The sequence below is a fragment of the Schistocerca piceifrons genome, chromosome X (genome assembly GCF_021461385.2).
Source record: "Schistocerca piceifrons isolate TAMUIC-IGC-003096 chromosome X, iqSchPice1.1, whole genome shotgun sequence".
Taxonomy (NCBI): Eukaryota; Metazoa; Arthropoda; class Insecta; order Orthoptera; family Acrididae; genus Schistocerca; species Schistocerca piceifrons.
Window position 1 is genome coordinate 111128560 of NC_060149.1, and position 26702 is coordinate 111155261.

General features: G+C 39.0%; 1 protein-coding gene across 2 annotated transcripts in view; it reads right to left on the reverse strand.

Moving 5' to 3' along the window:
• The window catches only part of LOC124721884 (leucine-rich repeat protein 1-like), a 119814-nt gene extending 94013 nt beyond the window's left edge, over positions 1–25801 (reverse strand). Inside the window, exons 1-2 of one of the 2 annotated variants that reach the window (XM_047247036.1) lie at positions 25413–25801; positions 8955–9032 (exon numbers count right to left, since the gene is read on the reverse strand). Coding sequence is in view for 1 of the 2 variants with exons in the window: in XM_047247034.1 (XP_047102990.1) it covers positions 25413–25760 (348 nt within the window). In the remaining variant the exon portion in view is untranslated. The remainder of the gene's footprint in view (positions 1–8954; positions 9033–25412) is intronic. The other variant, XM_047247034.1, reaches the window with a different exon arrangement.
• Positions 25802–26702: the final 901 nt, after the last annotated feature.

A 26702-nucleotide genomic window follows, 5' to 3' on the forward strand; every position in this document is an offset into this window, starting at 1 on the left:
CCAGATATGATCAATTTGTGGCGACCGACTTCAAAGTAGGGCCCATCTCAGTCCACATAAATCTGCACTTATTTGTTCTACTGCTCAAAATATTTATATGTTTCATTTGTCTTGAGGCTGTGCAGGCATTCAGCTATTTTTGCCTTACAGTAGATGGCAAGAACATATCCACAGTTAAGTCAAGAGCTCTGCCAGTGAGTTGATCAAGCACACTTAAGCTTGGCACACTTTATGGGTACAGCCCAAAGTTGAAAAAAGACACACACTCTAATAAGGTAGGAAGAATAGTTCCTTGATAATGCAAGCTGTGACAATTCAATTTGCCAAGTTCTGTAGTCTGGAGTACAGACCACCTTGTGTCCAAAACGATCTAAAATAATTCTAAGTCTCGGCAACTATTATAGTGGAATATGACTCTACCCACAAATAAGACCAGTAACACAATGTATAGTGAGTGTCACTAGGTTCTGGTTAATGCAAATTTCAAATGGTTTTGGTTGTGACAGGTTTGTAGTTTCATTTAACTGGAAAGAGAGTAATGGTGTGGAATGCCAGTGATTGTGGGAACAATATACTGCATACATTACACACCATGAAAAGTTCCTACATTATCTCAACACTGAAGATAATACACAGAAGTCAGGATTCATGTAGAAAAGCATGTTGTATTTCCATTGTTGCAAGCTAAAGTTATGGAGCATTTAGCAATATTTCCTGAACTGACTCAGAATTCTTGCAACAAGTGAAAGGCAAGCCATATGCTAGTTGCCCATGGGCTCCGGTTTTTCCTAAGTGAGCAATGTTATGACAGTTTCAAAAAGCTGGCAAAAGTGTGGTTATCAAGGAGACACATTGTGATAAACATTGATATTACTGACTAACATCCACCAAAAACAGGTAATTTGTACTCACAAAACTTATTACTTTTCAGTAAAATTGTACTTTTGTGAATGTGGTGTGAGCATAAAGTTTGCACTTTACCTTTCAACCTGATACATATCACAGAGTCCTATCAAATACCTCAGTAGTCCAGTGACAGTTATATCCTGAGGGAGCAATCTGTTTGTGGTTGGATCAGTCTCCAGTATGCATGTAAGTGATGATATAGGGACAATTCACAGGACATAATCAGATTGCTCTTGTTGTACAGTTTCTTTGGGTAAAGTGCACTTACAGCATCTGTGCCCAATGTTTCTGCTGGCAATTTGTTTTCGTCTTCGTCAGTCATCGACATCAGGTGATAGTATACAGTCATCATCACCTGTTCTATGATTTCTGACCCCAAGTCAGTTTTCACTTTTCTTTTCTTTTCTTTAGGCCTACGACCATGCTTTTAATTTTGTTTTTATTAATTTTCATATCATTTGCTGCACAGACTTCATTCAGGTCATTTAGCATTTGAGCCAACGTCTCTTGATTTTCTGCGAGGATCGCCATGTCATCTGCAAATCTTATACATTCAATTTTCCGCTCACCAATCTTGACACCTCTTGTTCCATCCAAACAGCTTTTCAGTACTACCTCCAGATAGATGTTAAATAGGATCAGTGAAAGACAACAGCCCTGTCTAAAACCTCTCCCAATATTTGCTGTCTTCAGAGATCTCATTACCTATTCATAGCCAAGCTTTCTGATTCAGGTACATATTTGCAATCAATCGTCTCTCCTTCCATTTTACTTCCTTCTTTATCAAGATATCTAACAGCTTACCCCACTGCACTCTATCAAAGGCCTTTTGGAGGTCTATGAAGACAAGACAGCATACACTTCTTTGATAGTATATAGTTGCTAATGAGAAATTCCCAATCCAACCATGTTTTTCTGAAAACGTCATGATGTCTGAGGTTGTGGTAAGGATGGGGCCTAATAGCACACCTTAAACTGAAGATAGTTTAACAAAATACCAGCAAACTTCATTTAAAAAGTATAGGATATTATGAATGACAATGTTATTGGCAACCCACATCCAATTAATGATTTGTCACGTTCACTTAACACAATTTATAAAGAGGACCATTGTCAACAGCAGCATGCAACAGAAAGGCCAACAACATCGTAAGTGCTCTTTTACCATTTATTTTGCCCGAGGCCCAGCCCCTTCCAAAATGTAAATGAAAGAAACAGCACAAGAATAACTAAGCTAAACCTGCAACCTGAAATGTTTTTTAATGTCCCCCCAATCAGAAGACAATCTTTGTTGATGCTTTAAGATTTTTCACCATTTTGAGTACAACTAATAACATTGCAATGTTCATTTTTGGTTGGCTAGTCAATGTTCCTCCAATCTGTCTAGAGTTTTTGAATCTCTCATATACATTTCCAGAGAAAAAATACAAGAGAGGAAATGGCAGGAAGGGGTGGGGTATGGGGAGGTGGGGAGTGAAGAAAAGTAATTTAGGACAGAACATTTCATCAAGATTAGGTTGGCGAGGCCCCTCATGGAAGCCATACTATAAATGCACTCTGCATTAATGGTCTCAATTTAAGTATAGGCTCACAACTTCCGTGATTACTGCACTATAAGCTTTGATTCATGAAGTCTTTTTTAGCAACTGCTATCTGATACTTCCTTAATAACAGCAACTGTGGCAGCATTGTTAGTCATTCTAAGTTGATGATGACATGCTTTGTTAATGCTTCACAAATTTCATTAATTTGAATGGCATAAATCAATCCTCAGCATTCATATTCATTCTAGAGTAGAAGGTGTCACATATTCAGTGAAGTGCAGTGTTCATGCGTTTCACTTGTTGATATATGTGAACAGACTGACTTCCAGTTCTTCTTTTGTTTTATTCATTGATTCAAGTCAGATGCAAAAACAAAAGACAGAAAGAACAATTAAGCTACACTACTGTTGCCCAAAATCTTGCAATGGTGCTTGGAGTCAGGGGAAGATCGATCCTCTTCTGTGCAAGATGCAGGATATAGTTGACAGACCAATAGGTGTTGCATGGTGTGTCTTTCTTCACAGTCACAGTTGGTGACATCCACAGGAAGTACCACTTCTAGAGGTTATTCCTTTATCTTCTAACTCCAGATCAAAAGCAGCTGAGTGACCCCCCCCCCCCCCCCCCCATCCAAACAATCCAATCCTGCTCACATCCAGACGGGATAGTTTCAGCCAGGGATGTGTTATATTACATGCAGTATTGAAAAATTCATTATTCAACAAGTCACCAAGATAAGTAAACCTTTTTCACTCATTTGTGCGACTTTGTTACTAATGTGTTGCAGTGTTGTAGAACCTTTGTTCTGCTATTCTGTTATCTGACCCTGCTGCATAGCTATTTAATAGTGGTAGGTTCTAAAGTGTCTTAGCGGTGTACTGCACCAGAAGCCGTTTCCCCGGCAAGGGTTTGCAAAACTGGCGACGAGGGTTTACCAAAGTTTCCTTGCTGTAGCTGTTGTTTGTAACACTACAGTGGTCTTGATAAAACTTCTTCTGGACCTCAGCCTTGGGGCTGCTGGAGTCTGCCCATATAATAGATCATTTTCATGATAAGCCTGATATGTTTTCTCCACATCGGCAGTTACTTCATGATGAATATATAGGTATGTTCCTAAATTCTTACTCTTTTGGTTTGTTTTCCCATTATCTTCAATTGATTTTGCTAAGGCTAGTGAGTACCATTATATGCTGTGTATTTTTGGACATTCGAAAGTGACGCACAAATATTGTACCACATATCAGTTGTAAGCTGCTTCCTGCATATTTTGGCAGCAGTACCATCATTCAGGTAATCATTCTTCCCTAATTTCAGTTAGTAATAACATGACTAAATGTATAATTCTGACAATTATCAGAAGTTTAAAAATGTGTTAAAGTTTGTATTAAATCAAATCGTGAGACACAGTTGTCTATTCTGCAAATTCTGGCAGCAATCTCTTGTTTGGAAAATCATTTCCCACTGTTGCAGTGTGCATGTGTGTTCAAAAAGTAACAGAATTTTTGTAATTTTGTGTGTTTTATTAGCCCATTTTAGGCGATGTTTTCATTGTTGCATTTGTAAATCATGTCTGAACAGTATCCATGTAGTGGTAGCTATACAGGATGCTTAATCTGTTGAGAGTTGTCTGAAAAGATACTTGTTTCCCGTTGTTGCAGTGTGCATGTGTGTTCAAAAAGTAACAGAATTTTTGTAATGGACCACAGAATTTGTATTAAATTTTGCTATAAGAACGAAATAAAGGATAGAAAAGTTTTATAAATGTAAAATATTGCTTTTGGTGAGTCTGCTATGAGTAAAACAAAAGTTTATGAGTGGTATAAGAGTTTCCAAGAAGGTCGTGAAAATGAAGAGGACAACTAGCACCCTGAACGACCCAGCAAGTCAACCAATGACATTGTGGGAGAAGTTCAAGAAGTGATTATGAACAATTGTCAGATAACATTCAGAGATGTCTGATGATGCTTGAATGTCAACTACCTCCTGACATGAAACCTTTTGAAATGTTTAAGGTATTCAATGTTGGTCAGCAAAATTTGTTCCCAAACTGTTGAATTTTGAACAACAGAAGCAAATGCACAAGTTTCTCAGGGATTGTTAAATGAAGTCAACAATAACACAATCACTGAAACAAGTCTCAACCAGTGATAGAACTAAGGTTAAATGATCCCAGTAGAGGCATTCTGGAGCATCAACACAATAAAAAAAGCTCAACAAGTGAGGTTAAATGTGGAGTTTATGCTGACTGTGATCTTCGAGTTTAATGGCATGGTGCACCATGAGTTTTTGTCACAAGATAGAAAGATCAATAATAAGTGCTCCTTTTAGGTTCAATGCAATTTCTATTGGCAGGGATGGCTACTGGACAAACGTAAGGATGTAGAGGCTTGTCTCACTAGGGGTACGATAGATACTGCTTACAGGAAAATTAAAGAGACCTTTGGAGAAAAGAGAACCACTTGTATGAATATCAAGAGCTCAGATGGAAACCCAGTTCTAAGCAAAGAAGGGAAAGCAGAAAGATGGAAGGAGTATATAGAGGGTCTATACAAGGGCAATGTACTTGAGGACAATACTATGGAAATGGGAGAGGATGTAGATGAAAATGAAATGGGAGATATGATATTGCGTGAAGAGTTTGACAGAGCACTGAAAAGACCTAAGTCGAAACAAGGCCCCGGGAGTAGACAACATTCCATCAGAACTACTGACAGCCTTGGGAGAGCCAGCCATGACAAAACTCTACCATCTGGTGAGCAAGATGTATGAGACAGGCGAAATACCCTCAGACTTCAAAAAGAATATAATAATTCCAATCCCAAAGAAAGCAGGTGTTGACAGATGTGAAAATTACCAAACTATCAGTTTAATAAGACATGGCTGCAAAATACTAATGCGAATTCTTTACAGATGAATGGAAAAACTGGTAGAAGCCGACCTCGGGGAACATCAGTTTGGATTCCGTAGAAATGTTGGAAAACGTGAGGCAATACTGACCTTACGACTTATCTTAGAAGATAGTTTAAGGAAAGGCTAACCTACGTTTCTAGCGTTTGTAGACTTAGAGAAAGCTTTTGACAATGTTGACTGGAATACTCTCTCTCAAATTCTGAAAGTGGCAGGGGTAAAATACAGGGAGCGAAAGGCTATTTACAATTTGTACAGAAAACAGATGGCAGTTATAAGAGTCGAGGGGCATGAAAGGGAAGCAGCGGTTGGGAAGGGAGTGAGACAGGGTTGTAGCCTATCCCTGATGTTATTCAATCTGTATATTGAGCAAGCAGTAAAGGAAACAAAAGAAAAATTCGGAGTAGGAATTAAAATCCATGGAGAAGAAATTAAAACTTTGACATTTGCTGATGACATTGTAATTCTGTCAGAGACAGCAAAGGACCTGGAAGAGCAGCTGAACGAAATGGACATGGTCTTGAAAGGAAGAGATAAGATGAACATCAACTAAAGCAAAATGAGGATAATGGAATGTAGTTGAATTAAATCGGGTGATGCAGAGGGAATTAGATTAGGAAATGAGACGCTTAAAGTAATAAATGAGTTTTGCTATTTGGGGAGCAAAATAACTGATGATGGTCGAAGTAGAGAGGATTTAAAATGTAGACTGGCAATGGCAAGGAAAGCGTTTCTGAAGGAGAGAAATTTGTTAACATCGAGTATAGATTTAAGTGTCAGGAAGTCATTTCTGAAAGTATTTGTATGGAGTGTAGCCATGTATGGAAGTGAAACATGGAAGATAAATGGTTTATACAAGAAGAGAATAGAAGCTTTCGAAATGTGGTGCTACAGAAGAATGCTCAATATTAGATGGGTAGATCACATAACTAATGAGGAGGTATTGAATAGAATTGGGGAGAAAAGTTTGTGACAACTTGACTAGGAGAAGGGATCGCTTGATAGGTTATATTCCGAGGCACAAGGGATCACCAATTTAGTATTGGAGGGCAGCGTGGAGGGTAAAAATCGTAGATGGAGACCAAGAGATGAATACACTAAACAGATTCAGAAGGATGTAGGTTGCAGTAGGTACTGGGAGATGAAGAAGCTTTTACAGGGTAGAGTAGCATGGAGAGCTCCATCAAACCAATCTCAGGACTGAAGAACACAACAACAGCCATTTGCATGAGGCTATCAGAAAATTCCTGAGTTTGTGGCGAGACAATTTATGGCTTTCACATCATGGTAATGAAACCTGCTCACACTTTTGATTGTTTTTTGTATTAATAACTCAAAAACTATACTATAATGAAGCCCAGCCTCCCTGGTTCCATTTACCAGACATAGCCCCATGTGACTTTTCTGTTCACAAAAATAAAGAGAACTTTAAAGGCCTGTCATTTTGCAAGCGAAGACAAGAAACATGTCACAGAGAGCTCAAAGCTGTCCCAAAGAGCACATTCCTGAAGAATTTCCGGGATCAAAAAAGTGTTCGCGTAAGTGTATAATATCTAATGGGTAATATTTTGAAGAGACAACATTGATGTACACTTACGAATAGAGCAATATTTACACATTTTGAAGCTTGTTGACCTGTTAGTACTAAACCAGTGCACAAAAGTTTATAATTGCAATGTAAACATAACTCTTACAAAGTCAACGGCTGTGGCATAATACCGTGTTTTATGCATTTTATAACTTTCTAATTGTGTTTCATTTAGTTTACCCCTTCAACAGTAGCATATATAGTCCGTATCTGTAATAAATTAATACTGTTTTCAAGTTTGTTATGTGGAATTATTAGTGAGTGTAACCTCAACTAAAATTCGAGACACAAGGTTAGCTTCATGGAATCTGTAAATTTTATCAAAGATTTCTCTCTCATTGTAACACAAACCACTTTCTTGGGCATCAATTGGAGTAAAACACAACTGCTGTATTGGTCACTAAGTAAGAAGTCACCAGCTCATAAGCCAATGACTTTAGTCAACACATTTTGGGTGGAACCTATCCTCAGATTGTCATGAACGGATAGAACCTGTCCTCAGATTGCCACGAACATCTTGGTGATCAAATTTATATAAAGGCAGTATGTAACAAACAAAGCCGCCATGACAGCTTAGGTTCTTGAAGGGAACTTGCAGTACAACTGATCCTGAAATTGAAAACGAATAGATGAAATAAGTTTGAAGTTAGCTGTTTACCGTTCAGAAAAACATTGCACCAAACACATTCCAGTATCCATGCAAATGCTGTTCACTGACACAGAATGAGTTACTTGCAGTTTGTAAGCAGCTGGAAGTCACTGATTGCTATCAGGCTTTGGAAGCTGCTGCTGATGTAACTCTATACAGTATGCACTCATAATTAAACAGTGGGCGCTTCCATGACCGGCCTAAAGAAGCCGTTGCACATTGGCAGAGACAGCACAGCAAGCATTGCGCTGTGTACCAAACAGCTGTATAAAAGCCGGAGCACTAGGGTCCTCGCCACACTGATGTTCATGTTACTGATGTATGCTCCATATTAGACTGTGCAGTGAAGTACTTCTCGGTTAAATGTGTTCGGACTAAGCACTATTTCATTCAGTGTCTTAGTATAACCCCTCCAAGTTGGAATGGAATAAAAGTTTGTTGTTTGGAATTCTGATATTGTGTCATGCAATATTATAATATTTTTTGGTAACAAGTGTGTTATTCTACTCTGTGCATTTCATTTCTTGGTTTGCTATGCCCAATATGTTAGTGGAAGAAATTCTTAAATCTCTTGTTGAACAGCAGTGAGCTCACACAAACCAGGAGCAGGCCCTCTCCATGGCATTAAACAATTTGGCAGCACCGTTGATGTGCCAGTGTTCACCGCTGTTGATGCAACCCCCACCATTTCCTCCATATAATGATACTGAAGAAGATTGGGACGTGTGTGAAAAATGCACTGGGCAACATTTCCAAGCTTTTGGAGTCACTGACCGCAATGTAAGGCTTTCTTTCTGTCATGGATTTCTCCTCATGTTTATCACCTTTTGTGTCAGGTGGCTCCTCCTCAGGAACCTGCCAGCCTCTCTTCTGATGAAATGTGTCAGTTGCTTTCTACTTAGAACTGCAAATTTACGTATGTTATTACTGCTCATGTTGAGTTCTACAGTTGTCAGAAGTGGCTGCCTCAGTAGCACACAGCTTGGGCCATGGAACTTCACAGGCTTAGCTGTCATTGCCAGTTTCTTACTGAAGCACACCGGGACTAATACGCTGATTCAGTGGTTCAAGATAAAAGTGGCCCCTGATAGAGAAGTTTGTGAACGTGCTTTACAATGTGAAAATCCCTCTCTCACATAGGTTCTGAAAATTACCCAGTCTTCAGAAGTATCTAGGGAAGCAAGCGGTCTCCATGACACATGGGGCAGCAGCATGCTAAACAGCAACAGCATTCAGCATCACAACAGTGGCTGCCTGCTCCTCTCTCTCTCTCTCTGTGCCATTTTTGTTTGTTCAACATGACCAGGCCGTGTGACCAAAGCGTTAAGCTATGTGCAACTACTGTAAAAAGAGGACATACTGCTTCTCTGAGTAACTCTCAACCTCCTGCATCAGAGATGAACATGGATGTGAACAGCATTTCCCAAGTGATGGTAGCCTGAAACAAAATTTATATTGAAGTATGTGTTATGGACAATATGTTAAAAATGCATGTAGACACGAGAGCAGCGGTGACTTTGTTAAATTCTCACACTTATGAGGACCTCGGATCACTGACATTGTCCCCCATCTCTCATCAGTTGGTGAGTTACGACCGACAACAAACACCCATATTGGGACAATTTTCTAGTCCCGCACTGTATAAAACAGTTTTTCAGCCTTTGAACTTTCTAGCAGTAGATGATGCCAACAATAAAAATTTATTTGGGTTAGATGCCTTTAAAATTTTTGGATTTTCTATTTCTAATGAAGTGCATCTGGTATCGGATCATCTTCCATACCAACAACTGGGCGCCCTCTGCTCAGAATTTCTCCTCGTTGTTTTTGGAAGATTTAGGGTGTGGCTATCAATTTCCAGGCTCACATCACAATGAAACCAATGTCGCGCCCCCATTTTTTTCATGCCCATTCAATCCCAATATTTCTACGGGAACAAGTCAAAGCAGAACTCAATTGACTTATGTCCTTGGGTGCTGTCACACTTGTTTCCTCTAGAGAATGATCCACTCCACTGATAATTGTCACAAACCCTAACAGCAACTTCTAGTACTGTGGTGATTTTGAAAAATCTGTACATTTGCAGTCTATTATTGAGACCTACACCTTAGTAGCCCATTAGGATGAACTCCAGCTTTCCATGGGACAACTTTTAACAAAAAATAAACTAGTCAGAAGTGTACTTGCAACTGCCACTGGATGATGATTCCAAACGTATCCTCACAGAGAAACACCCCCTTCGAATTATACCAATACCAGAGCCTGGCATATGGCACAGCTAGCAGCCCTGTTATTTTCCAGTTATTTTTGGAGCAGCTCACAGCCTCCAAGTCAGGATGCTGAGAGTTCAATCACACTTTTTTAAATCCATTTTGTCTTTATGCTGTAAGTATAAATCTGATGGAAGTACACAGATAACTTACTTCACTTACAGAACTGTCCATAACAGGATAAATATCCAACATCAATTCCGCAAAAATGTTTGTGGCTGGCTTACTGACCATTTCAGAAAACTTTCTGTTTGAGAGTTTGACCTCATTGTAGCAGACACTAGCTACAAGTCACCACTGTGTGTCGAGCATCCATCCCAGTGATAGAAACACATTAAACTTTGCATCTATGAGCACCAGAGCATACTGCTGCGCTACTGTGGTAAGTGTAAAATTATTTATTATTGCTTTTTTTCCAACAGCATTTTCACAAGTTTTATGTGGCTTGCTCCTCAGTTATTTGTTAGATATATTCCAGTCTCAACTTACCCCTACAGTTTTTAACTTTAGTTCACTCAAGTTCCATGGAAGTCATTCCTTGGTGCCTAGTACATGCCCTATCATCCTGTACCTTCTACATGTCAACATTTTCAACATGTTCCTTGCTTCATCAGTTCTGCGGAGAACCACCTCATTCGTTATCTTGTCAGTTCAGTTCTCTTCTTCTGCAGTTTTCCCACAGCATGATTCAATTCCAAAAAATGCTATGTTCCAGACATATATTCTCAGAAATTTCTTGTTCAAATTAATACCCACGTTAGATACTAGTAGACTTCTTTTGTAGTAACACTGTACACGTTTTACTTCACTTAGCATAGACCGAGACTGTGTCCTAGGCATGCCCGATGTGAACTGAAAGGGCACGGCCCGTGCTGACTGAGTTGTTGTTGTTGTTGTTGTTGTTGTTGTTGTTCCGCCGGCAGAGGTCGTGGCCGAATTCTCGCGTGCCCTCTTGTGGACGGGACTACTTGCGGCAACTACCGTCCATGACACGCCATGCCGATGTGCGTCTCCCACGATCTTTCCGATGGCTACTGCATCTTTTGACCAAGAATGCCCTCTTTTTTTTGGCTAGTCTCTCTTTTTTTTGTCTGTCATGTTATTTTGCTTCCAAGGTAGCTGAATTCCTTCACTTCAACTAATTGGAGGTTCCCATTCTCGACATTAATATTATTGCTAAACTCATTTCTACTTCTTATCATTACTTTCTTCTTCCTTTGGTTTACTCTCAATCCATAGTGTATGCATTTAGACCATTCACTCCATTTAATAGGTCCTGCATTCCTTCACTACTTTAACTACATCGGAAAATCATATTTTTGGCATTCATTCACCCAGAATAGATTGAACAGTAGGAGTGAAAGCCAGCGTCCCTCTCTTATACCCTTTGTAATATGAACTTTCCATTCATGGTCTTCCGTTCTTATCTTTACAATGTTACCCCTTTACAACGTTACCCCAGAAAATACCTTCCATACACTACGTGAACACTGTTCAGTAACAGTAGCCTGACCATTGCCCACACAGCATACACTGTGTGAAATATCGAGCATGTAATCTTCTAAAATCATCACACTGTTTGTCCATGAAATCCAGAGTGCCAAAGACAAAAGGCACACAGATTGATGCTTTGTATCTTGATTACTGGAATGTATTTGATAAGTTTCACACAGTCATTTAGTGACCACAATATGATCTTACTGAGTATCAGACCAGATGTGTGACTGGATTTGGGATAGAACCCAAAACGTTATTCTTAACAGGATGAAACTGACTGATGTAAAGATTAAACTTCCTGGCTGTCTGAAACAATGTGCTGGACTGAGACTCGAACTCAAGACCTTTGCCTTTCATGGGCAAGTGCTCTACTGACTGAGCTACCCAAGCACAACCCATCACCCATCCTCACAGCTTTACTTTCACTAGTACCTCTTCATCTACCTTCCAAACTTCACAGAGGTTCTCCAGCGAAACTTGCAGGACTAAGATTTGTTGAAGAAAGGATATTGCAGATACATAGCTTAGCCACAGCCTGGGGGACATTCCCAGGGTGAAATTTTCACTCTACAGCAGAGTGTGCACCGATATGAAACAATCTGGCAGATTAAAACTGTGTACTGGACTGAGACTAATACTTGGGAACTGGAATTCGATTCTTACTCTGGAGCACAGTTCAATCTGCCAGCAAGTTTCATATCAGCGCACACTCTGCTGAAGAGTGAAAATTTCATTCCAGATGTGAAGATAATTTCTGGAGTACCACAAGAAAGTGTTATAGTGTCATTACTGCTTACAATATACAAAAATAATACAGTGGATAACATTCGAAGCTCCATGAGGGTTTTCACAGATGGTGCTATTGCGTACAGAGGTGGTAACAAAATGCAGGACGACTTATGGAGGATCGATGATTGGTGCTGAGACTGGCAACTGTAATGGTTAAATTTTTAGCATTTGATGATTACAGTATATGAGGGGCAGTCAAACAAAAACCGAACATTCGCCACAAAGGGACCACGGAGTGGTTCCATTCAAAAGTAATCAGCACATGCATTAAGACATTTATCCCACTGCGAGACGAGACAATCAATTTCTGTTTTGCAGAATGTGACTGGTCGCTGATGTATCCACAACCGCACCCACCCTTGCACTTCCTTGTCCAACAAACAGATGTCCACACGTCTTACTTCAGGTCACTAAAGATAAGTTAATCGCAAGGTGAAAGATCTGGGCCATATGGAGGATGTTACACTGTTTCCCAACCAAATCGCTGATGTGTAGCCTTCACCTGACTGCAACAGGATGATTCCGTCTGACAGCATTCCAACAGCTCAAGGGCAAACGGCAAAGCCAAACAGCGGAAACATCCCACATATCCCCCACCAAAGAGCTCCAAAACTGTTCACAAAAGTTCTGGTAAGGCAATGATGACCACCTCCTTCGACTACAGTGTCCCTCTGACTGGCAGTGTGGGGGTGAGCGTTATCGTGCAACAGGATGATTCAGTCTGAGAGCAATTCGACAGCCCAAGGGCAAATGGCAAGGCCAAACAGTGGAAACATCCCACATATCTCCCACCACACAAATCCAAAGCTGTTCCCACACATTCTGGTAAGGCAACGATGAGCTCCTCCTCCAACTGGAGGGGCCCTCTGATCGTTGAGTTTCTTGAGCACAGAACCCCAATCATTTGTCAGTAATATGAAGACACTTTGCAGGAACTGTGACGTGCTATAAAGTCAAAACACCCAGGAATGCTGTCAGACAGCTCCATCTTGTTGTACAATAACACCCACCCCCAAACTGCTAATCTGACAAATTTGCTATTTGGTTGGATAACACTGCAACATCCTCCATACAGCTCAGATCTTTCATGTGTGATTTCCATATCTTTGGTGACCTGGAGAAAGACATACATGGACATCAGTTTCAGTTGTATGAGAAGTGCAAGAGTAATCAGGATGCAGACCTGTCAGTGTCCAACTGCATTCTACAAACAGGAATCGATCGTGTCATCTCCCAGTGAGACAAAGTCTTAATATGTGTGGTGATTACTTATGAATGGAACCATTCCATTGTCCTGTTGTAATCGGTGATTCATTTGACTGCTCCTTACATTAAACTGCACTTTACTGCAACATCAGCACATTAAATAAAATGAATCACAGTATCTTAAATACTATTTGAGTGTGATATTTGCAGTTTATATAAGAGGATTAGGAACATCAGGTGCAAGAATGTGTGGAAATTTATCACAATCAATTATTTTTATAAACAAAAGTGCTTTCGGATCACAGCTGTACAAATACAATTTACAAATTACTATTATGACTGAAATGGAAATAATAATTAGCCAATTATCAGTAACAACCTTCTCAGGGTTTTAAATTGTGGTTGCTACGAGATAAATGGAATTGTCAGGCAGACTTGGATCTGCAGTGCAATTAGTAGACGATGGTTGGGCTAATTTGAATGTAGTTGAAAATGCACTGCAGACAGCTTGCAGCATGTTCATGAGGTAGCATGGAGTCAGAATGTGAGGTTTGTTTTTGGTGGTGGCCAAAGCAAGATGTCCCACATTGATGGCAAGGTGGAAGACACTCAAAAGCCAAGTGAGCTCTCTCAACTCCTCACCAGGCAGTGTCCCCTGCTCAGTGACAAGTACCCTTCCTTGTTTTGATGACAAGTTCCCCTCAAGAGCGATCTCTCTACTTTCTCCAGGGCTATCTCCCAGGCATGTACATACACCTGAATGGCAACCTCATATTATTCTTCTGGTCAATTAAATTACTGTTAATCAACATTGTCAAACATTTTGTACCACCCACAATTCCAACAGTTGGATAACCACGTGCACAATATTGCAGTAGACATTCCTCTTGCCTATAATACTGCATTTCATCAGTTACGAATGGATGTCCTATGCACTGTTGAGTTGTCCACTTGTCACTTTCACCTCTGTTAAAGTCTCACTTCGCTTCAGTGTGACAATGTGTTGGGTCTGCAACCATTCCCAAAATTCTCTTGGCAGAAGGGCACTGAAGAGTGTCTTCTCGCCTGGCAAAATGTGTGTTGTCCATTAAACAATGATGTTCTGCATCCAGTAGATTTGCTGAATTGTCACCTACCCCTGCATGTGGTAATTTCTCCTTTTCTCTGACCTGACAATGTGTGTGAGTACACAACCCCTCCCACACATCTAAACAGCAGAAAGAAATCCATGTAGGGCATGAAGAATTATTACGCCTCTGACATACAATAGTAGCTGAGCAAAACGTGCTGGAGGACCCTCAGTACTCACGCCATAGATGTGATATACTGCACATAAATAGGTAAAGAGATTCATTATTGTTTGACTACACTATTGGGGAAAGCTCACAGGAAACAGTAAAATACCTAGGAGTAACTGTCTTGAGCTACCTAAAGTGAATTGAACACTTAAAATTAATTGTAGGAAAAGCAAATACCTGGCTGAGATCCATTGAAAGAAGGAAATGTAATTTCGTTCATGAAAGAAGTTGGTTACAAAATAATTGTTTGACCAAACCAAAGAAGAGCAGTAAATTTCAGTACAGGATTATTTAGCTGGCATGAGAGCACTACAGAGAAGCTTAACATATTGCAGTGGCAGTCGCTGCAAGTGAGGTGTTGTGTACCATGCAGAGGGTTACTGTTGAAATTTCAAGAGCATTTGTTCAAGAACAGATGGGAAACATATTATCCCCCCCACATATAGCTTCAGAAATGATCACAATCTAACAAATTACAGCTTATACAGAAGTTTATAGACAGCTGTTCTTGCCACAAATGAAACAGAGAAGGGGAAAAGTGATAGTGGTACTAGAGGTACCCTCTGCCACACACCATAAGGTGGCCTGCACAATATACATGAAAGTGTGCATTGGTAGGTTGGATGGGGTAAGGGACTAAAGAGCAAGGTCATCAGTCCCTTGGTCAAACATTCATTCATCCAGAGGTAGTGACGTCCACTGGGAATGTGCATGGATGAGGGAAGTACATAGGAGTGGTAAAAGTGAGGCACTGACGGCAATACTGGTACCAGTGCCAAATACAATTTACATAGAAGTACAAGTATACAGATTGGACTGGTAAGTAGATTAGAGCAGACAAGTGGTCTCCCATGGCCCAGCCACACAAAGAAAGACCTCTCCCACACATCTCACCCCCAACAACCTGACTACAGAGTAAAGAATGTCTTCTAGTCAGAGATCAAGTAAAGTAAAAAGGACAAGGCTAAAAATGTAAGCGACACCAGTTGGGCCGTCAATAACAAACAAGATGAGAAAAATAGTTAAGGTCGCACGTGGACCTCGGGGCTTTGCCATGCAAAGGGGGCAGACCATCCCACCTCTGATCCATTATATGTGAAGCACTAAAGAGGAGACTAGCACCCACTGAGCAATTCCAGGAAAACAGACATTTCAATGAAAATATATTTATTGAGATAGTTTCCCAAAGAAAAATAAAGCTAAAAATATACATTTTATCATCTAATTATCATTTTACAAAGCTTTCATTGTAGAACACACAAATTTTACCATCCATTATTGCTTTTTTTCTGCTGAACAAAAACACTGGAACAGTGTATTATTGCAACCTTGTTCATAGTCCAGTGGGCCATTCTTGAGAGCACAAGTCACAAGACACTTAGAAAGCAAGTCAGAAAGAAGTAGATTTGTGCATTAGAAGTTCATCTGATGTATTGTTTCCAAATTAATTACTATTATTTCAAAATAAATTGTCCCATCCATAACACTAAAACATCACTAAGTTTTCTTTATGAAAAGTACTTTATGTAATTGTACACGAGAACACCGTGAATGCAAGCTAGTTTACATGTAGGACTCAGTTGTTACACTCCTGGTAAAATTAAAGTATGTTAAGAATGGGATTTGTGTGTTGCGTGTGGACATTACCCACTGAAGCTATGTCAGAAAATAGGCTCTAAGAAATATTGTTTTACAATGAAGGTACATGTTTTGGGCATTATTTTTTGTCTCTTAGCATAATTTAAAGTAGATTTCAGATTACAATACATAGCAACAATGACATCCAAGGCTAGAGTCCAAACGTTTAAAAAAAAACTGAAGAACAATGAGAAAGCACATCAGCTGCATTCAAAAAACAAAAGGAAGCACTATAAGAAAAGAAGGCAAATGATAAGAAAAACAATGACTGACAATTCAGCACTTCATAAATTAAAGAAACAGAGTGAGAGGGAATGAAAACAACGCTACAGAATGATGAAGAAAGAACAGGCCTGTAACCCACTAGTTCAACCATATAAGTCAGCAAGTTCACTAGGAAAGGCATTGCCTAAGAGCCCCAATAAAACACGAGCTGTGGTGAAGAAGTTATCAGAATATACAGAAACTGAGACTTCTTTGTCTTCTGCCAGAATGAAAATACCACTTCATGGGAATAAAGTTTATACTAAAGAACTTATTTCACAAGTCCAAAATTTTTTCTCAAGAGATGACATCTGAAGATGTCTTCCAGGAACCAGAGTTAGTATGGTTGGTGGAGATATAATTACCAAAGAAAAGTGTTATGTGCAGAAGAGAATAAGGTTAACTGTTACTGAAGCATATGAACTTTTTAAATCTGACGTTCCACATCTTGCCGCTATGGTGAAAAAAGTACCAACACCTAAACTGCCTGTATCTGTAAGTACCATGCAAATATGGAGTTTCTTGCAAAACGGTGCAGTGATAAATTTCCAAATTTCGCAAATACTATTAAAACACTGGTTTCTAAATTGGTTTGTAGTACAGACAATGAGGGGTGGCTCATAATGTAAAATAAAAATGTGGATCAGTGTGGCATGACCGATGTGGAGGAGAGACAACAGCAGATTCTTTCCGGGAAGAATGGAAGGAGGTATGTCACACAGCAGCAGTCTTCTTGATAGTGCAGAGTTCATCAGAGGATGCAGTAGCTAATCAGATATTGTTCCATCTGAAAGTGAGCACAGGCCTTAATTGCACCCGCAAATCTGCATCTGGAATCATCAAAGTGAATGCGGGGGGGAGGGGGGGGGGGGAGGAGTATTATTTGCTTCTTCTCTAGGCAAACAGTCAGCCCATTCATTCGCTAAGATATTCATGAACTGCAAGTCAGAGAACATCAGCCTAGAAGGCAGTTCACAGAGGAGGTCATGAATAGCAGATATCACAGAGTGACAAGAGTAACATCAGTAAATGGTCTGGAGACACTACATTTTAAAACGCAGTCAAGGGAAATCCATGTAACAAAACAGAGAGCTCTGTTAAGAGACATCAGCTCTGCTGTAAAAAGACCTCATGTTCCTGCAATGAATTATGTTCCTGACTGGCAGGAGATGTAAAAGCACAAACCACCCAATCCATGGTTTTAGACCCGTCACTGTAAAAGACGGTAGCACCCTTATACTTCTGAAGGACTGAAAGCAATAGATACCAACTGGTCATGGGAGGGACAGAGACTTCAGGTTCTTGGTGACTGCATAGATGGGCAAGAGTTGGTAACATCAGAACTGGGGAGAGAAGATCCCCACTTTGGCAAGAAGACTGTCTGGACTACTCTGTAAGGTACCAGTGGCCAGTCAAACTCCATACTGAGGAACTGTGTCTAACAGTTTCAGAGCCAAAGGGGCCACCGACCACAAACTTGGCAACCATAGTGAAAGTGGGATTGTACCACAGATCGGGAGATACGAAGGACAGTAGCACATTCTGCACTGCAAGAGGTATTGGCAAAGAAACAAAGAGCATTTAACTTTCACATGCATCTAGTCTTTAGTGAATATGGGAGAGCCCAGTTAGCTTCTTGTACGTAAAAACAGAAACTTTGCAACAATGTTCAGCCACTGTGTGCCCAAAGTACAGTTCTTGGTCAGGACAGACCATTGTACGACGAAAAAAATTCACAACCCCCATTTCTGCAGGAGAGAACTGGAAACGATGGGTAAGGGTCCAAGAAGAGGCCCATTGGATGCCACCTCAGAGCTGGAATTCAGCTGTGGATACAGGGTGGGAGCGGTATCAAATGCAGAAGTTACTGACATACACCCAGTGGTCCATCAGAGGTCACCAGCCCATTGATGATGATGAGGAGGAGTGTGACATTCAGAACGGAGCCCATTGAGGCGCTGTTCTCTTGGAACTGAGTGAAGTACCAACTCTAATCCAGAACATCCGGTGGGATAAAAACTGATGAATAAAAATTTGGTAGGGTACCTCAAAATCCCCAGTCATGCAGGGTACATAAAACATGATGGCACTAGTAGGTGCCGTATGCCTTATGTAGATAAAAAGAGACAGCAACGAGGTGTTGGCATTTAGAAAAAAGCCTTTCAGATTGCCGTTTCCAACCTACTTAGATGGTCGCTTGTGCATTGCCCCTCCTGGAATCCACACTCATACAGGGACAAAAGACCCTGAGATTCAAGAACAGAGCATACTTGGTGAGCAACCATCCTTTCAAGCAGTTTGCAGAGCATGTTCGTGTAATCAGTTGGTAACTGTCAATGGATGTTGGGTTTTTGTCCAGATTTAAGAATCTGAATTATGATAACATCTCACCAATGTGAAAAGAAGACAATGCCGAACTAAATATGAAAGAAGACTCTGAGGAGATGGAGCCATTGAGTACCAGTCAGATGCTATAATACCCGATTGTGAATGGAATCAGAGCCCAGAGCCACAATGCGAGACAAGGTGAGAGCCTGAAAGGTTCATTACGTGATTTGACATTCCGAGGGGTAAAGGAGAGGGGGATGTCTTCAATTTATCACTTACACATCCACAAGACAGCTGCGCAAGAAGAAGACACCGACACCATTGCAATGTCGGTCACAAGGTGTTCAGCAAGATCCTATGTGTCAGAATCAGAACTATCTTGGACAGTTGTAGATCTCTGTCAGCCCTGAAGAGTTGTAGATCTCTGGCATCCCAGAAGACAACAGAGTTTAGTCCTTACCTGGCATGAAGCAACATACATTACCAATGAGGAGATGCAGCACCCATTCTTACTACGTTTGATTTGATAGTGAGCCTTAGCATGAAGCACATGAATGAAAGAATATTCCTACAAAGGAGAGCAGAACCTTAGGAATAGACAGGTCAATATCAAAAGCTGCCACCATGAGAAAGGGTAAGAGAAGGAAGAATAGGCAAGAGATGAGAGATTGCAGTACAGAAAAGGAAGTAGGTGCTGTAATAGGTTGGGGCACTGTGCTCATCCCACCATGTAAGGTCTGCCATGCTGATGCCCCATCTGGAAGGTTATGTTTTAGCTGATAGTAACTGTAGATCAAACAGAGAGAAAGGTGGATCTGTAATTTGTGTCAAAGAGGGTATACCTCCTAAATCACTTGACTTAGGTATGTATTGTGAAGATTTTAATTTTGAAGCATGTGGATCTGAAATTTTGCTGATAATAAGTCTATTATAGTGGTAACAATTTATAGGGCTCCTGCAGGGAAAAATCTGCATTTTCTTAAAACAGCTTGAATCAGTTTTGGTAAAAATATATTCAAGGGCTAAGCAGTTAGTCATTATGGGTGACTTTAATGTAAACTTCCTTACAGGCAACACCAGTAGAAGAGAATTGGAACATTTATTGATAAGTTTAGTAGTAGTCTTAGTAGTATATGTCAAATTCTTAATGGTCTGTCAGACCCTGGGCAGTTGCTAACTCTTAATGACTTATGTTCTGGCATTAAAAAATATAAACCAGTTTTTAGGTCCTTCAGAACAATCAATGTGGACACTTTAGAAAATTTCAATCAGCTCTTGCAGCAGACTGACTGGAGCCCAATATACAAAGAAAGAAATGTTAATATTAAATTCAACCTATTCACAGATGAATTCATGTCCCTCTTTGAAGCAGTATTTCACATGAAAACTATTAAAATTAACCCCCAGAATTGCAAAATCAAACCCTGGATTACAAAAGGGATAAAAATTTCATCTAATACAAAAAATTATTATATATATGTCACAACGATGTTCTGAAGATCCTGCAATAAAAGAACACTACAGATTATATTGTGAAATCCTAAAAAGAATTATAAAGTGCTCCAAAACCTTACGTATTAAAAGTGGAATAGACAACTCTAACAACAAAAAAAAAAACCTCTGGGATGTCATCAAAAGGGAGCTGGGAAAAAAGGAGGAGAGTGTATCCAGAATAGAAATAAGACAGTGCGGTAATTTAATTAAAGAAACGAATGCAGTTGCAACAGTCTTAAATGAGCACTTTCTAACAGCTTCTAAGAAAACTGGCTGTAGGGGTTCAGTCAACAAGGCTATGGACCTTCTGAAAGGATCTGGTCTGTGCAAAATTAATTAAATGCTCATAGCCCCAGTTACAGTCAGTGAAGTGAAAAGGATCATCACTAAAATGCAAACTAAAATGTCATCTGCCTTTGATAATATCTCCACTAAGGTACTTAAACATTGTCATAATGCCATTTGTGTAATACTTTGCCATATATTTAATGAATCCCTTAGTCAAGGTATTGTCCCTGATAGAATGAAGTATGCCGATGTGAAACCACTGTTCAAGAAGGGGGGAAAAACTGATGCTTCTAACTACCTCCCTATATCCCTTTTAACATGATTCTCCAGAGTTCTCAAGAAACTGATGGATAGGAGAATTGTAGAACACCTGAATTTCCACAAGACTCTTAGTCAATGCCAATTTGGTTTCCAATGAGGCCTGTCAACTGATGATGCCATATTATCCTTTACTAATAAAGTTCTAGAAGCACTGAACAATAAATTGGCTTCAGTTGGTATTTTTTGCGGCTTAAGCAAAGCTTTTGACCGTGTGGGCCATGAAATCCTCCTTTCAAAAGCAGCCTATTATGGTTTAACTGACACAGTGGGAATGTGGCTCAGATCATACCTGACTGACAGAAAGCAGAGGGTATTGCTGAATCATGAAGATGGCTCAATAGCTTCATCTGGCTGGGGAACAGTTAGTGTAGAAGTGCCGCAAGATTGGGTGCTTGGCCCTTTGCTCTTTCTTATTTTTATTAATGACCTTCCTCACTGTTCAATGTCACTCTTTCCTCAGATGATACATCCCCTGTAATGGAACAAACACCTGAAAATGATATTGCATCATCCGCCAATTTGGTGTTCCATGACCTCCATAAGTGGTTCAGATGCAATGGCCTAACTTAAAAAAACAGTTCATACATTTCTATGGGCCTCACAAAGTTCAGGATGACATAAGTCTAAGCTGTAATGATCAAGATATACATCAAGTTTATTCAAGAAAATTTTTAGGCCTCCACATTGACAATAAATTAAATTGGTCTTGCCATATTTTGGACTTGAGAAAAAGACTTAGTTCAGCAACTTATGCTCTACGTATTATAGCAATAACTGCTAATAGTGATGCTGATAAGGCTGCTTATTTTGGCCATTTCCATTCATTCGTTGTTATCCAATGGCTTAATATTCTGGGGTAACCAACCAATGGCAAATAAAGCATTTGTAACTCAGAAAAGAGCAATTTGAATTATAAGTGGAGTTAACAGGAATCATTCATGCAGAAATCTTTTTAAAACACACAAAATATTAACAATGACCTCACAACATATCTTATCACTTACATGCTTTTCAGCTAAGAACTTACACATGTACAAAACCAATACTTCTTATCATGACTATGACACAAGAACAAAACTTGAGTCTGATACAAAAGGGAGTACACTACTCGAGCATAAAGGTGTTTAATGCACTCCCATCTGACATAAAAAATCTTACCAGTGAAATGCCAAAATTTAAGAGTAAATTGAAGGTATATCTTCTGGAAAAAGCTTTTTACTCTCTTAATCAATTCTTTAATGTAACATTGTAACTCAGATGTAATACTTTACTTGTAATATTTGCTATTGCCACTTTGTAACTTAATACATCCTACACCAGTATGGGAATTCGTGTTCAGGCAATTGGCACTATCAAATTCCTGCTAACGTATAGTTTGTAATATGGAAAATTGTAATTTATTATTTTATCATTTTATACCTCTGTTTTACCATATAAAATGCCTAAGCCTGTAACTATTAACATACTTTGTTTTTTATATACCAATTGCAATTTACATTTGTTAGTATATACAAGCAGGCTACTGTGTTAATTTATATTGTGACTTGTTCCATATCCATGCAATTCTTTTGTATACCAGATCTATGGAACACGAATAAATAAATGACATACAAATAGCTGAGAGCCCTCCGAGGGGTGTAGACATGCTTTATCAGTTTGTACATTCTCTTTCTACGCATTCCTGTGAAGGAATAGGATTACATTCAGGGCACTAAAACTGAGATACTTAGGTCTGCACCTGTCATATGCACAGTCCCCAAAGTCAGGAATCAGAGTTGTGCCCAAAGGGTTTAAGAAAGACAGAAAATTCTAATATGCATTTAAAGTGAAAATAACATCAGACTACAAAAGCTAGCCAAACTGATCAAGTTTAGGCAGAACACTCATTATATGGATGTGCTATACAAATCAACAAAATTAACAGTTTTTCATGCAAAAATAGGGGGCAGCTAAAAAATACATTTAAGTCAGAACTTCCAAATTTTCTAAAACAGTTCACAGCAGTGAAATACTACTATGTCCCAATACAAGTACAGCTTCCTGGAAACTAAGTGATAAGTACTGAGAAACCTTTGTGACTAGAGATAATGACCAACATACAGATGTGAAGGCAAACTCATGATGGACCCAAACATCATACGTAACATTCTTTTAAATACTTTATCTCTGCAACATATAGTGCACTACAGCTTAATGATTTACATGGATCGATACCAAAATATGTCACCCCAAGTATCAGATTTTATGTCTGAAGAGGCTTCATGAACGTTAAGTGTTAAAAGCAGTTAACTTCTTAGAGAACAGATCATTAGTGGGGTGAGATTGTATGTCACGTGCTGTAGTTAAGACATGTATGTCACAAACAGCAAAACAACTCATTGATACCATCAACTGCAACATTAGAAATCACATCTATTCAAGTTGCTTACAAACAAGTGTAGTCAAACCATCCACAAAATGGGAAACAAGAAAAGTTAGGGTTAATTGAGCCTACCGGTACCAGATGTTGGCTTTATCCCGATACAACGATGATGTAGCGTGTGACGTCGTTCATGTGAAAACAGCATGCTGCCAGTATTTATTTTGTGTCAGTATTATTTCTGTGAGCTATGTTACAGTGACACACTGTAGTATATCCCATGGTCTAGGCTCAGCTGGTCAACAAACGTGATGAAAATAGAACAATAATTCTTTTTATGAGAAGTATATCTCACATATTGGATTTCAAAGAGTTGGTTATCATCACCAGTTTGAGATTAGATCAGATTAGTCAGGCAGTATCTAAGGCTTCAATTATTTTGACAATTTCATTGCTCCCACTTTTAATGAGGTATTTGAAATAGATTTACTTTCACTCCACATGAAACAAAGTGCTAATAAAAACACAGGATGGTTCCAGGAAAGACTGCAGTACAACTATCGAATTTATTGATTTTCTACATTAAGAGCATGGCTTCTTAAAGGTATCCAGACAACAGGCAGATATTTATACCTTTCAAAAGCATTTGACACAGTTAACCATGAATTTCTGCCGAAGAAACTGATAACATAATAACTCATCCATGCACTTACTGTGCACCTACTTAATAATTCAAATGCAGTGTACAAAACTCTGCTGCCAAGTGGATAATAAGATTATGAGTTTCTGGTCCACCAGTGATAAAGTAACATCAGATGTTTCCAAAGATTCTATTTTTGATCCTTTTCTATTTGTGGTGTATGTTAATGATATTTCTAAACTTCCAATTCACACACAATAAGCTATGCTGACAACGAATCTCTCTTCATTTTATGGTAAAAACAGTAATGGACTGAAATCTGCTGCAACTCATGGTATGGCAGATGCAACGGCAATTTTATTCATCCGGGCTTAAACACTAAATCAAGAAAATCCCCAATACTAACAGTTAAAACAGTCAAATCAAATAGAACTGGGCAATAACTGTAGTATCTCAACAACAAACAGTGTCAATGTTAAATTCCTTACTACCTGTCTACATAAAAACCTTCAATGGGTAAACCATATGAACTACACTGCAGCAAAACAAGCAGTGGCTTATATCTGTTCAACATGTTATCAAACAAAATCACCAGCAAAACATTGAAAATCGTATATTATGGCACAATTTATCTATATCTCAATTGTGGTTTGGAATTATGGGGCTGTGCTGTAAACAAACACCTTAACATTAAATTATTATTGCAGATTGACCAGTCTATGGGCGAAGTTATCATCACTATACAACTAATTTAAGAATAACAGGCTACAGTCCAAACATGAATGGTCATATATGGGAATAGCAATCTGTCAGCTACTATACGAACATATGAAGCAGAATTATTCAGAATGAAATTAAAGTCTTTGCTGATATTAAATGTTTGTATTTACTTACTGAACTTTAAATTGGTGGGATGTTAATTCATATTTCCTAGATATTTAACTACTGATATTTCAATCCACAGCTAGTTTCTAAAAATGATTTATTTTTATTATTACTATAGTCATCCACAGTTTACTACCGCAACGTCACTGTATCTATGTATGTGCGTATCTTTATGTTCAGTCAACTACTGTTAAGACTATTCGTACGGCTATTTGTCATGTTCAAATGCAGTATTGTAAGATAATTTTATATCTGCGTATAATGTTTGGGGAACTCGTCAGATTACTGACCACACGAAAGAACTGAAAATAAATAAAAAAAATGTATTCGACAGCGGAATGGTTACAAACCGGGGATTATGAATTTGATTACAGATGTAACTTCAAATGTAACACCCTCCACCACGCAGGGATGATTAGAACAAAACACCAATACAGATCATGAGAAACGTACATTCCAGTACTTAAGATTATTCGTTCTTCATAATACAGGAAAGGTAATATGGCAATTTAATAGATATAAACAAAGTATTATTTCGTTATACCTTGTATCTTTGTCCTCTTTTATTCGATGGCTGCTGAACTAACATTACTGCCTCATCTTTGTCTCTGAATATAGTCAACGTTGAGTGTCGGGATCGGCTGACCGGTACATTATGTTGGTGGTTAACCACTTCCACAAACCCAAGAAGTTTCATTGCGTCGCAAGAAACGAACGGCTTCCAAACGTTCACAAACCCATTGTCTGGGCGTATGTGCCTAACTCCGAACAACAATACCGTATTACCAACTGTTGAACCGACTCGAAACTGACAGACCACAGTAAACACCAAAGCTCCTCTTCCTGGAAGCTCTACACTGAATGTCGCGCGCACTTCCACTGCAAAGAACATACAAAGATATGAAAGTTTAGCTACGAAAACTTGCACACGAATACCCCCACCAACAGACATGACGCATCACGGGACAGCGGAAACTTGTTTTAGATTGTGATCATGGAGTATAAAGGTCTCTGGAGTGAGCAATGGGTTCTACCCATGTTGTCTACTTTAACCTGGGATTGTCACGTGATCTGGGAATACTGCCATTTGCTTATGTCATTTGCAGACTTCGAAACTTACACGGATTTTTTGGGATTTCACTATCTGTTTATTTGTAATAGCAATGAGAATTACTGTTGTTGTTACAGGTGCAAAAATATATACATGTGAGGAGAAAAAATTTGTGTACATGAATGCTTAGTCGTGCTATAATATTCCTGGTAGCATTTTGAATAAATGTTTTAAATCTGTTATTATCTATGCGAAACGTGTGTCATTTTTTGTGTATTTATGCACATAAAGGGCTATTTAAATCCACAGATCGAAAAATGGCCATTTTTTATTACAGTGCTGAACTTCAGAAAATATTTAGAAGTTAGGATTTCTTCCTCTTTATACATTTCTGAATCCTCACACCTGTGTAATTTGTGGCCACTTTGTTTCTTTTAAAGTGAAATATAGTTCTCGTATGTTACTATGCAACATGAAAGAACAGTTTCGTCTTTTATTCAAAAGCTTAATTTTTGAGAAATATTCCACCATTAGTCAGATACTATGTGCTTCAAAATAGAGAAGAAAAACTGAATGTGTTTGTGTCAGAGAGAGAGAGCGAGGGCACCAGCTTTTTATAGTATACTAAATTGAAAGTAAACAGGAAATTAAACATATGCTGATAGGAATATGATATAAAGGTAAGTGAAGTACACGAAAGCTGGAAAATATGACATACACCATTGAATGAAATTTCATCACTCTTCTTAAATAAATTTTCTGACACAACTCTGGTACAGAACA